The sequence below is a fragment of the Neoarius graeffei genome, chromosome 16 (assembly GCF_027579695.1).
Source record: "Neoarius graeffei isolate fNeoGra1 chromosome 16, fNeoGra1.pri, whole genome shotgun sequence".
NCBI lineage: Eukaryota > Metazoa > Chordata > Actinopteri > Siluriformes > Ariidae > Neoarius > Neoarius graeffei.
In genome coordinates, this window is record NC_083584.1 from 62,904,289 (window position 1) to 62,918,816 (window position 14,528).

General features: G+C 39.0%; 1 protein-coding gene across 4 annotated transcripts in view; it reads right to left on the minus strand.

Moving 5' to 3' along the window:
• fat3a (FAT atypical cadherin 3a) overlaps positions 1 to 14,528 on the minus strand; it is a 200,281-nt gene that overhangs the window by 34,834 nt on the left and 150,919 nt on the right. For 2 of the 4 annotated variants that reach the window (XM_060943365.1, XM_060943364.1), the window contains 5 exons: positions 13,557 to 13,714; positions 12,928 to 13,372; positions 12,090 to 12,243; positions 4,976 to 5,377; positions 4,677 to 4,921 (listed from right to left, as the gene is read on the minus strand). In XM_060943365.1, coding sequence (XP_060799348.1) covers positions 4,677 to 4,921; positions 4,976 to 5,377; positions 12,090 to 12,243; positions 12,928 to 13,372; positions 13,557 to 13,714 — 1,404 coding nt within the window. Of the gene's footprint in view, positions 1 to 4,676; positions 5,378 to 12,089; positions 12,244 to 12,927; positions 13,373 to 13,556; positions 13,715 to 14,528 lie in introns of all 4 variants that reach the window. The other 2 variants (XM_060943363.1, XM_060943362.1) reach the window with 1 other exon arrangement.

The following is a 14,528-nucleotide window of genomic DNA, read 5'->3' on the forward strand; positions in this document are numbered from 1 at the left end:
GAAAGAAAGAAAGAAAGAAAGAAAGTCACCATGAAAGAAGGAAAGAACAAAGAAGAAAGAGAAATTCAGGATCATTCCTTCAGTGTGAATAAAGGTTGGAAAGTATAAACTTTTGATCCAAACAGTGATTCACGGGTTCCGAGCAGCGCTTTACTCACCAGCGGATTACAGCTCACACCTAATTATTATTAAATCATCACTCGGCTGAATCTCATGACGGCTGTTCTTCCTGCGCATGGACAGCGGCTGCCAACCCAATCATCAGTCGCTCTCCTTCACCACGTGCACTAACCGCCCCAACTGGGCTTTTTCACTAAACATAATAACATGCCTGAGACATAAAAGGGAATATAAGCAGCGTGAAACGCAGCCATTGTCCTCAGATCACCCGGTGTATATGAGTGACATCATACAGGAAACAATTTCTTCTCGATACCTGAGAAACCATTTTTGTCTCTCCTATTTTCAACTCCATAATCAAAGCGGGTGGAGCGTCGCTGTTATTGAGGCTCTTTTTGTTCTGTTTGACTGTAAGACACGTGGTTTAGGACGTTATTTCTCACAGTGAAGTCCATGAAGTACAGTGAGGGGTCCGTGCTGCACGGTAGGGTGGTTCACAATATGATGGTATAAGTAAAAGTTTTCTAAGTTTTGCCAGATCGCATTTTGCGTTGTTCCTATTGACATTGTAAACATCTGTACCAAAAATTGAGCCAATAGGATGCTAGTAAAGGGTGGCACACTTTTTCACAATTTTTAATGTTCTACATAAGAATGCATAACTTTAGCAGAAACAGAAACTTGAACATTACAAAAATGAACAATGCAGAATGCTTGATAAGTGTGCTCAATAATAATCTCTCCCAATCTCCCTGTACTTACGCTACATACAGTGGGGCAAAAAAGTATTTAGTCAGCCACCAAGTGTGCAAGTTCTCCCACTTAAAAAGATGAGAGAGGCCTGTAATTTTCATCATAGGTACACTTCAACTATGAGAGACAGAATGGGGGGAAAGAATCCAGGAAATCACATTGTAGGATTTTTAATGAATTAATTGGTAAATTCCTCGGTAAAATAAGTATTTGGTCACCTACAAACAAGCAAGATTTCTGGCTCTCACAGACCTGTAACTTCTTCTTTAAGAGGCTCCTCTGTCCTCCACTCGTTACCTGTATTAATGGCACCTGTTTGAACTCGTTATCAGTATAAAAGACACCTGTCCACAACCTCAAACAGTCACACTCCAAACTCCACTATGGCCAAGACCAAAGAGCTGTCAAAGGACACCAGAAACAAAATTGTAGACCTGCACCAGGCTGGGAAGACTGAATCTGCAATAGGTAAGCAGCTTGGTGTTGAAGAAATCAACTGTGGGAGCAATTATTAGAAAATGGAAGACATACAAGACCACTGATAATCTCCCTCGATCTGGGGCTCCATGCAAGATCTCACCCCGTGGGGTCAAAATGATCACAAGAACGGTGAGCAAAAATCCCAGAACCACACGGGGGGACCTAGTGAATGACCTGCAGAGAGCTGGGACCAAAGTAACAAAGGCTACCATCAGTAACACACTATGCCGCCAGGGACTCAAATCCTGCAGTGCCAGACGTGTCCCCCTGCTTAAGCCAGTACATGTCCAGGCCCGTCTGAAATTTGCTAGAGAGCATTTGGATGATCCAGAAGAGGATTGGGAGAATGTCATATGGTCAGATGAAACCAAAATAGAACTTTTTGGTAAAAACTCAACTTGTCGTGTTTGGAGGAGAAAGAATGCCATAGCTACTGTGAAGCATGGGGGTGGAAACATCATGCTTTGGGGCTGTTTTTCTGCAAAGGGACCAGGACGACTGATCCGTGTAAAGGAAAGAATGAATGGGGCCATGTATTGTGAGATTTTGAGTGAAAACATCCTTCCATCAGCAAGGGCATTGAAGATGAAACGTGGCTGGGTCTTTCAGCATGACAATGATCCCAAACACACCGCCCGGGCAACGAAGGAGTGGCTTCGTAAGAAGCATTTCAAGGTCCTGGAGTGGCCTAGCCAGTCTCCAGATCTCAACCCCACAGAAAATCTTTGGAGGGAGTTGAAAGTCCGTGTTGCCCAGCGACAGCCCCAAAACATCACTGCTCTAGAGGAGATCTGCATGGAGGAATGGGCCAAAATACCAGCAACAGTGTGTGAAAACCTTGTGAAGACTTACAGAAAACGTTTGACCTCTGTCATTGCCAACAAAGGGTATATAACAAAGTATTGAGATGAACTTTTGTGATTGACCAAATACTTATTTTCCACCATAATTTGCAAATAAATTCTTTAAAAATCAGACAATGTGATTTCCTGGATTGTTTCCCCCATTCTGTCTCTCATAGTTGAAGTGTACCTATGATGAAAATTACAGGCCTCTCTCATCTTTTTAAGTGGGAGAACTTGTACAATTGGTGACTGACTAAATACTTTTTTGCCCCACTGTATATTAGAACATTAGAACAGTTCAAACACTATATTCCATGTATGATGACCTTGTTCTCTTTGATACTTTGTCTCTGTGTCCTTGCACAATGCGGAGCAAAAACTGCTTTTGGTCTTCATTTCGCACAGATTGTTGACAGCGTTTAATAAGGGCAATGCCTCTCTCTGCACTGTCATTGATGACCTTCAAGGCATGAACTTTTTGTCACAGATTCTCATCTGTGAGAACGGACCTCACATCATCAGGGTTACTTGTGCTGTTAATTTGGCCTTCAGTGAGAACTTCAAAGAAGTGGATAGAGCGGCGAGTGACGAGGCTAGAGATGGTAGTTGTACTGTTCTTGCGGAAGAAAGAATTGGCATCAAGTCTTTTGAGCATCTTCCCAGGGCGTCTTTCAAGATTTCTCAGCATTGCCTCCTTTTCTTCAGCATCAATGCGAGCATCAAATAATGCTAGGACGACGAGATCTTCTGACAGATACCACAAATGTCGTGCAAAGCTCTTCAGTGCGGCATCTGCAATGCTTTTATCCGGATATAGATGCAAACTCTGGATCGAGTCCAAATCATTCTTTGGAGCATGGGTTGCAAGGGAAGCCTCATGCCAATACATTATGTAGATGAAACAGACGAAGTTGGTAACTTTCCTCACTGATTGTTTCTGCTTCAATGTCAGACTTGTCTGGGCCTCGAAAATAGAAAAAAAACGTTAACAATTTCAAAATTGTGAAAAAGTGTGCCACCCCTAAATGTGCAGCAATTGACTACATTTTTGGTACAGATGCTTAGAATATCAATTGGAACAAGGCAAAAAGCGATCTGGCAAAATTTGGTGAAAGTCAATTTTATGAACCACCCTACTATGGAATCAATTTTGTGCCAAAATGTTCATACAATACTTTTGAAATATCGAACAAAAACGACAAATCAAAATACAAAAAAAGAAAAAAAAGGCAATTTTTTAGACTGGCAAACAAATTATTCGTGTAATCGTGCAAAATATCAGTCTATTACTCTTCAGAAACCTTTTATTTTTGTTCCGCGTCTTTCTCAGTTTTGTTTGACGTAATTTATTTTGGTTGCGATTCCAGCTTTCTCGTTTGCGCTCCCTGACTTTTTGCTTGCAGTTTTGGCACAAACTTCACATGTGGGCGGGCTGTCCAGGAATGCATTCCCATTGGCTAACTTGTGTTTGACTCACAGCTCCGCTCAGCCATTCCCTACTCGGATTCTGGCGGACTGTTTGACGAGTGACCGATCCATTGACGGTAAACAAGGATCGAGTGGACTTCAGTGGCGACTATGATATTGAATTAATTCAACAAAGTGTAAATTCAATATCATAGTCGCCACTGAAGTCCACTCCATCCTTGTTTACCGTCAATGGATCGGTCACTCGGCAAACAGTCCGCCGAGCGGAGCTGTCAGTCAAACACAAGTTAGCCAATGGGAATGCGTTCCTGGACAGCCCACCCACACGTGAAGTTTGTGCCAAAACTGCAAGCAAAAAGTCAGGGAGCGCAAACGAGAAAGCTGGAATCGCAACCAAAATAAATTACGTCAAACAAAACTGAGAAAGACGCGGAACAAAAATAAAAGGTTTCTGAAGAGTAATAGACTGATATTTTGCACGATTACACGAATAATTTGTTTGCCAGTCTAAAAAAATTGACTTTTTTTTCTTTTTTTGTATTTTGATTTGTCGTTTTTGTTTGATATTTCAAAAGTATTGCATGAACATTTTGGACGGTGTTTTAAAAGTAAATCAGGATGGCGGGGGAATTTGTGCAGAGTTTAAAGGGTTAAATTGGTCCCTGGGTGCAGAAACCCTTGTTTAGGAGATAAGATGATCTGGTGCTTGGACCCCTAGTGAGCAAAAGAAGTGTAAGGAATGCTACGTTCCTGCAACATTTGTTGAAAGCTTCACGGTTCTGGTTGGATGAAGAGGACACGTTTCCCTCGGATTAGTCCACATATGGAGCTTAGAGGGCAGCTGTGTTTTAAAGGGGGCAGTTGCTCTGTCAGGATAAAGACTCGGGAGCTACCTTCTGGTTGAAAATAGGACAGCTGAGAGAAATCACTGCAGTTCTGAGATTCTCAGATGCTGATTTGCCATAATTAAGAAGTCAGGAAGCACACACACACACACACACACACACACACACACACACACGCATGCGCAATCAATCCGGTTTCTCTCACCATCGTCATCTTCCCAGCTTCTTTTGTTGCTTGGCGAGTCACACTCCGATCGGTTGGGTGCTACACTGCACACGGCCACACCCCTCCGTGTCATACTGCCCACCACTCTCGGTGACTCCGCCCCCTGTCTGAATGTGCTCATCTCAGTCAGATCTGCCTTTCTGTCCCCACCCCTTTTTTCCAAAGTCCCGAAGCATGGTGTATACGCCATCGGTCTCACCGGGACCTGGGGTGGCCCTGATAAGCTCCGCCCACTCTCAGTGTAAAGAGTGATAGGTTCTCCAGACAATAAACTCCGCCCACCCTCAGTGTAGAGGCTGATGGGGTCCCCGGTGCCACACTGCAGGGGTGGAAAGTGTCCGTTGGCTTTGTGCAGCAGTGCAGCAGTGGCCGGGTCCTGGACGAGTGATAGGTCGTTGCGTGAGTAGCTCTTCTGGAACACTTTCTTCCTGAAGGCCACGAACAGAAACACAAGTGCCATGATCAGGAACAGCACCACCGCCACGCCGATAAGCTCCTCCCGCCCAAAGTAGGCGGGGCCAGAGCGCATATCAGGGACCAGGACAGGACGGACGGCACAGGCTCCACCCACAAAGCCTGGCGTGGTGCAGTTGCAGTAGAATGAGCCAAAAGTGTTGACACAGGAGGCTCCGCCCTCACAGCGCTCACCACGTTCACACTCGTTTACATCCTCCTCACACCTGTAGCAAGTGCACAAATACTCAATCATGTGCATTTTGATGAAGTACATTGATTAGATTGAAACACTGTTATTAAATAAACATAAAAAAACTACTTTAAGACACACACACACACACACTCGGTCTTATGCAAGAGAGCGTACAAATTTGATTTCTTCCACCTGCCACATTCATTTTTCACTGCTCTCAACTGTGCTGCTACATATTTATTCTTCAAAGCACATCACACAGCTCCAAGATCATGTGTGTGTGTGTGTGTGTGTGTGTGTGTGTGTGTGTGTGTGTGTACGAGCACTTTAATTAAATCGGGTTGTGTGTGTCAGTGATAGAGGGGACTGGCAACTAAATCCAATATGAGTAAAAGACTAGACTTAATGGTTTAATCTGATGTGTGTGCATGTGTGCGTGTGTGTGCGCGTGTGTGTGTTAGTAATGAATCAAAAGAAACAATGAGTTGGAGAGAAAGATGACAGATTGAGACAGAGAGAGAGAGAGAGAGACAGAGAAACAGAGAGAGAGAGAGAGAGAGAGAGAGATTAGGAACGACTGGATGAGAAGAGAAGAGAGGAGGGGAGTAAGGATAGGATGAGAGGACTATAGAGATCAATGGCTCCCTCTCATGGTGACAGTGTGTGTTGCATAACCCTCAGTGTTTACAGGAACTGATCACACTTCGTTTCACTGAGTAATTCAGAAACGTTTGGAGCAAAACACCATTAACACACCATTAACACCAGGACTAACACCACCATTAATACAACACTACTAACACCATCACCTTCAATAATACACCTCAAATACAGCATTAATAAACCACTAATACACCAATGATACACCATTAATAGAAGTAATCCACAACTAATACACCACTAAAACACCAGTAATACACTATAATACACCATTAATAACCATTCATACGACATAACACCATCAATACAACATTAACACACCACTAACAAACCATTAACACGGTTCTGGGCGGCACGGTGGTGTAGTGGTTAGCGCAGTCGCCTCACAGCAAGAAGGTCCTGGGTTCGAGCCCCGTGGCCGGCGAGGAGTGTGTGGAGTTTGCATGTTCTCCCCGTGTCCGCATGGGTTTCCTCCGGGTGCTCCGGTTTCCCCCACAGTCCAAAGACATGCAGGTTAGGCTAACATGGGGCGGCCTTGGGCTGAAGTGCCCTTGAGCAAGGTACCTGACCCCTAACTGCTCTCCGGGCGCTCTAGTGTGGCTGCCCACTGCTCTGGGTGTGTGTATGTGTGTGTGTGTGTGTGTGTGTGTGTGTTTGCTGCTTCAGATGGGTTAAATGCAGAGGATAAATTTCACTGTGCTTGAAGTGTGCATGTGATAAATAAAGGTTTAAAAAAAATATACAACCAATACACCATTAACACACCACTAATACACAACTAATAAACCATTCATAAACAACTAACACACCATTAATCCACAACTAATAAACCATTCATAAACCACTAATAGATCATTAATACACCACTAATACACAACTAATAAACCATTCATAAACAACTAATACGCCACTAATACACCACTAACACACCATTAATAAACCATTCATAAACAACTAATACACCATTAATCCACAACTAATCCACAACTAATAAACCATTCATAAACAACTAACACACCATTAATAAACCATTCATAAACCACTAATACATCATTAATACACCACTAATACACAACTAATAAACCATTCATAAACAACTAATACGCCACTAATACACCACTAACACACCATTAATAAACCATTCATAAACAACTAATACACCATTAATCCACAACTAATCCACAACTAATAAACCATTCATAAACAACTAACACACCATTAATCCACAACTAATAAACCATTCATAAACCACTAATAGATCATTAATACACCACTAATACACAACTAATAAACCATTCATAAACAACTAATACGCCACTAATACACCACTAACACACCATTAATAAACCATTCATAAACAACTAATACACCATTAATAAACCATTCATAAACCACTAATACATCATTAATACACCACTAATACACAACTAATAAACCATTCATAAACAACTAATACGCCACTAATACACCACTAACACACCATTAATAAACCATTCATAAACAACTAATACACCATTAATCCACAACTAATCCACAACTAATAAACCATTCATAAACAACTAACACACCATTAATCCACAACTAATAAACCATTCATAAACCACTAATAGATCATTAATACACCACTAATACACAACTAATAAACCATTCATAAACAACTAATACGCCACTAATACACCACTAACACACCATTAATAAACCATTCATAAACAACTAATACACCATTAATCCACAACTAATACACCATTAATAAACCATTCATAAACCACTAATACATCATTAATACACCACTAATACACAACTAATAAACCATTCATAAACAACTAATACGCCACTAATACACCACTAACACACCATTAATAAACCATTCATAAACAACTAATACACCATTAATCCACAACTAATCCACAACTAATAAACCATTCATAAACAACTAATACGCCAATAATACACCACTAATACACCATTAATCCACAACTAATAAACCATTCATAAACCACTAATACATCATTAATACACCACTAATACACAACTAATAAACCATTCATAAACAACTAATACGCCACTAATACACCACTAACACACCATTAATAAACCATTCATAAACAACTAATACACCATTAATCCACAACTAATCCACAACTAATAAACCATTCATAAACAACTAATACGCCAATAATACACCACTAATACACCATTAATCCACAACTAAAACACCATTAATAAACCATTCATAAATCACTAATACACCATTAATACACCACTAATACACAACTAATAAACCATTCATAAACAATTAATACACCATTAATAAACCATTCATAAACTAATACACCATTAATACACAACTAATACGCCAGTAATCCACAACTAATACACCATTAATAAACCATTCATAAACCACTAATACACCATTAATACACCACTAATACACAACTAATAAACCATTCATAAACAACTAATACGCCAATAATACACCACTAACACACCATTAATACACAACTAAAACACCATTAATAAACCATTCATAAACCACTAGTACACCATTAATACACCACTAATACACAACTAATACACCACTAATAAACCACTAATACATCATTAATACACAACTAATACACCACTAATAAACGTTCATAAACCACTAATACACAATTATTACACCACTAATACACTATCAATACATGACTAATACATAACGAATACACCACTACTAAACCATTCATAAACCACAAATACACATTAATACACGACTAATACACAAATTAGACCACTAACAAACCACTAATACACCATTAATACATGACTAATACACAACTAATACACCACTAATAAACCACTAATACATCATTAATACACAACTAATACACCACTAATAAACCATTCATAAACAACTAATACACCATTAATACACAACTAATACACAATTAATAAACCATTCATGAACAACTAATACACCATTAATCCACAACTAATCCACAACTAATAAACCATTCATAAACAACTAATACGCCAATAATACACCACTAATACACCATTAATCCACAACTAAAACACCATTAATAAACCATTCATAAACCACTAATACACCATTAATACACCACTAATACACAACTAATAAACCGTTCATAAACAATTAATACACCATTAATAAACCATTCATAAACTAATACACCATTAATACACAACTAATACACAATTAATAAACCATTCATGAACAACTAATACACGATTAATACACCACTAATACGCCAGTAATCCACAACTAATACACCATTAATAAACCATTCATAAACCACTAATACACCATTAATACACCACTAATACACAACTAATAAACCATTCATAAACAATTAATACACCATTAATATACAACTAATACACCATTAATAAACCATTCATAAACCACTAATACACCACTAATACACAACTAATAAACCATTCATAAACAATTAATACACCATTAATACACAACTAATACACCATTAATAAACCATTCATAAACCACTAATACACCATTAATACACCACTAATACACAACTAATAAACCATTCATAAACACCTAATGCACCATTAATCCACAACTAATGCACAATTAATAAACCATTCATGAACAACTAATACGCCAATAATACACCATTAATACACTATTAATACACAACTAATCCACAACTAAGACACAATTAATAAACCATTCATGAACAACTAATACACCAGTAATACACCACTAATACACCATTAATACACGACTAATACGCAACTAATACACCACTAATAAACGTTCATAAACCACTAATACACCATTAATACACCATTAATACACTATCAATACATGACTAATACATAACGAATACACCACTAATAAACAGTTCATAAACCACGAATACACATTAATACATGACTAATACACAATTAATAGACCACTAACAAACCACTAATGCACCATTAATACACGAATAATACACAACTAATACACCACTAATAAACCACTAATACATCATTAATACACAACTAATACACCACTAATAAACGTTCATAAACCACATTCACCATTATTACACCACTAATACACTATCAATACATGACTAATACATAACGAATACACCACTACTAAACCATTCATAAACCACAAATACACATTAATACACGACTAATACACAAATTAGACCACTAACAAACCACTAATACACCATTAATACATGACTAATACACAACTAATACACCACTAATAAACCACTAATACATCATTAATACACAACTAATACACCACTAATAAACCATTCATAAACAACTAATACACCATTAATACACAACTAATGCACAGCAAATACCATTAATACATGACTAATACACAGCTAGGATACCATGAATACACAACTAATAGACCACTAATAAACAGTTCATAAACAACTAATACACCATCAATACATGACTAATGCACAACTAATACACCATTAATACACCACTAATACACTCTTAATGCATGACTAATACAGAACTAATACACCACTAATAAACCACTAATACACCATTAATACACTATTAATACACAACTAATACACAGCAAATGCGCCACTAATAAACCACTAATACACCATGAATACACTATTAATACACAACTAATACACAACAAATGCGCCACTAATACACCATTAAAAAAACATTAATACACAACTATTAGACCACTAATAAACCACTAATACACCATTAATACACTATTAATACACAACTAATAGACTACTAATACACCATTAATACAGTATTAATACACAACTAATAAACCATTCATAAACAACTAATACACCACTCATACCCTATTAATACACGACTAATATCCCAATAATAATCCGTTCATAAACCACTAATACACATTAATAAACAACTAATACACCATAAATACACCACTAATACACTATTAATACACAACTAATACACAACTAATATCCCAATAATAATCTATTCATAAACCACTAATACACATTAATAAACAACTACTAGACCACTAATAAACCACTAATACACCATTAATACACCACTAATAGACCACTAATAAATAGTTCGTAAACAACTAATACACCATCAATACATGACTAATAAACAACTAATACACCATTAATACACCACTAATACACTATTAATGCACGACTAATACACAACACACCACTAATTAACCACTAGCACACCATTTATATACAACTAATACACCACTAATAAACTGTTCATAAACAACTAATACACCATTAATACACTATTAATACACGACTAATACACAGCTAATGCACAACTAATAGACCACTAAGAAACCGTTCATAAACAACTAATACACCATTAATACACCACTAATACACTATTAATACATGACTAACGACTAATAGACCACTAATACACCATTCATAAACAACTAATACACCACTAATAAACTGTTCATAAATAACTAATACACCATTAATAAACCGTCCAAAAACAACTAATACACTATTAATAAGCCTCTAATACCCTATTACTACATGACTAATACACAACTAATACACCATTAATAAACCATTCATAAACCACTAGTACACCGCTAATAAACTGTTCATAAACAACTAACATACCATTAATGCACCATCAGTACACAACTAATATATCACTAATATACAATCAATGCACAACTAATACAACATTAATAAACAATTCATAAACCACTAATACACCATTAATAAAACACTAATATACCATTAATACACCACTATTACACCATTACTAACCAATAATAATCATTAATGAAACTCTAGTTCACCACTAATCCACCATGAATTGAAACAATACACCACTAATACACCATTAATAACCATTTAATTAAACACTAATACACCAGTAATACTGATCTGCCTTTACATCATTATTACATCTTCAATACTCCATAATTACAGCATTACTGCTTTGTTCATATCAAATTAACCCCAGTATTAATACATGTCTGCATATTTTCATGCAATTCATATTTCTATTTTTATTTATTTATTATCCATTTTTGTCATGGATGCAAAAAAGTTAATTATTAATTTGAAACGTGTGTGTGTGTGTGTGTGTGTACTAACGTGAGGCCGGTGTATCCCCTCTTGCAGCTGCAGATGAATGCGTTGCCGATGGGCTTGCACACACCAGCATGACGGCATGGGTTCGGTGCACACACACCAATCTCGGTCTCACAGCGCCACCCAGTATACAGAGGACCACAATTGCATGAGAAACCTGAGAGAGAGAGAGAGAGAGAGACAGAGAGAGAGAGTTCAGACACTCTAATTAACAGAAAATCCTCCACACACAAACACGCACACACGCACACGCGCACACACGCGCACGCACACAGCTGGACAAGTGGTGTGCGTTAATTATATGCTGAACAGGAGAATAATGCTGCCCACCGAAAATGACTGCAGAGTAATTATGTACTAATTACTCACATACACACCCACCCACCCACCCACACACACACACACACTGAATATTCGGAGCTGATATAATAATCACAGCTGTCAGCCAGTTCACTGGGAGTGTAGTGCAGTGCAGAGCTGTGTTCGGAGATTGACACCAGCGAAGGGAAGAAAACAATTAACACACACTGTGCCTGGAAAAAGTGAGCTTTAGTCTCTAACTGAAGACCTCAAAGTGAGCACCAGCACAACACACTGTGATCACAACATCCTGTATAATATATCCTGTATAATGAGCATCTAGTGTCTAGTGAATCAAAGGATATTTGGGAGTGGAGCTGAGCTACATTATAACACTGCTTCAGGATTTTCTTTAGTTTTGTGATAAGGGTAATATTCACGAAGGCTCATGACTATTCCAATACTAAATATTTCAGGTAAGTAAAAGACACACACACACACACACACACACACACACACACACACACACACACGCACGCACCTCCATTGGGCAGGTTGGTGCAGGCGGCTCCGTGGGCGCAGGGTTGGCGTGCACACGGATCATGGTGGAGCACGCAGCCGAGTGTCACCTCGCCCAGCGCCGTCACCTCCACATGTGTGTGTGTGCGTGGGCGAGTGTGTGTTGCTCCCGGTGCCTGTTTGTTGTGCAGTGGCAGCTCGTCATCGTTGAGCGCCAAAGAGTCCAGGCAGCCCTGGAAACCGTCGCTAAGCTGAGCCCCCAGTGAGATGGACCAATCGGGGCCGGGGAGACGTGAAGCAGGCGGGGCTTGCTGTGTCCAGTCATCTACTGAGAGGCTGCTGGAGTTTTGACCCACCTCCAGGGTCACGTGATGCCAACGACCATCACTGATTGGTCGGCTGGTGACGGCGAGGACCCCACCACCTTCAGAGCAGCCCAGGTGTAACTGGAGGCATCCGTCCTCCATCTGTCTCACACACACACACACACACACACACACACACACACACACACACACACACACACACACACACAGGCAGGTCTTAAAGTGAAAAAGCAAGTAGACAGTATTTAGGAAATATAATATATTAACCGAAGTTTCTGCATGTGTGTGTGTGTGTGTGTATGTGTGTGTGTGTGTTTGAGTGGACCTTTAGCATGGCACAGGGGGTGGGATGTGTGTACAGAATCACTCCGCTTCTCTGCAGTGTTCTGATGCGGAGCTGCAGTTTCACCTCATCGCTTTTCCAGCTGTCAATCACGTGATACTTTATATAACTGTTGCCGTAGAAACTCAGAGAGGTGTGACCTGGGCGCGCGCACACACACACACACACACACACACACACACACACACACACACACACACACACACACTTTTACTAAACACCCCTCTCAAACCCCTTACTTTGTACATTTACATACAGCTGTAGAAATGTCTAGAAGATTTGCATAAATTTATATAAACTGACTTGAATTTGCATATATTTTATGATGTCATCTACAAATTACAGTTAGGTCCATAAATATTTGGACAGAGGCAACATTTTTCTAATTTTGGTTCTGTACATTACCACAATGAATTTTGAACAAAACAATTCAGATGCAGTTGAAGTTCAGACTTTCAGCTTTAATTCAGTGGGTTGAACAAAATGATTGCATACAAATGTGAGGAACTAAAGCATTTTTAAACACAATCCCTTCATTTCAGGGGCTCAAAAGTAATTGGAGAAATTAAATAACTGTAAATAAAATGTTCATTTCTAATACTTGGTCGAAAACCCTTTGTTGGCAATGACTGCCTGAAGTCTTGAACTCATGGACATCAGCAGACGCTGTGTTTCCTCTTTTTTAATGCTCTGCCAGGCCTTTACTGCAGCGGTTTTCAGTTGCTGTTTGTTTGTGGGCCTTTCTGTCTGAAGCTTAGTCTTTAACAAGTGAAATACATGCTCAATTGGGTTGAGATCACGTGACTGACTTGGCCATTCAAGAATATTCCACTTCTTTGCTTTAATAAACTCCTGGGTTGCTTTGGCTTTGTTTTGGGTCATTGTCCATCTGTATTATGAAATGCCGACCAATCAGTTTGCCTGGATTTGAGCACACAGTATGTCTCTGAATAC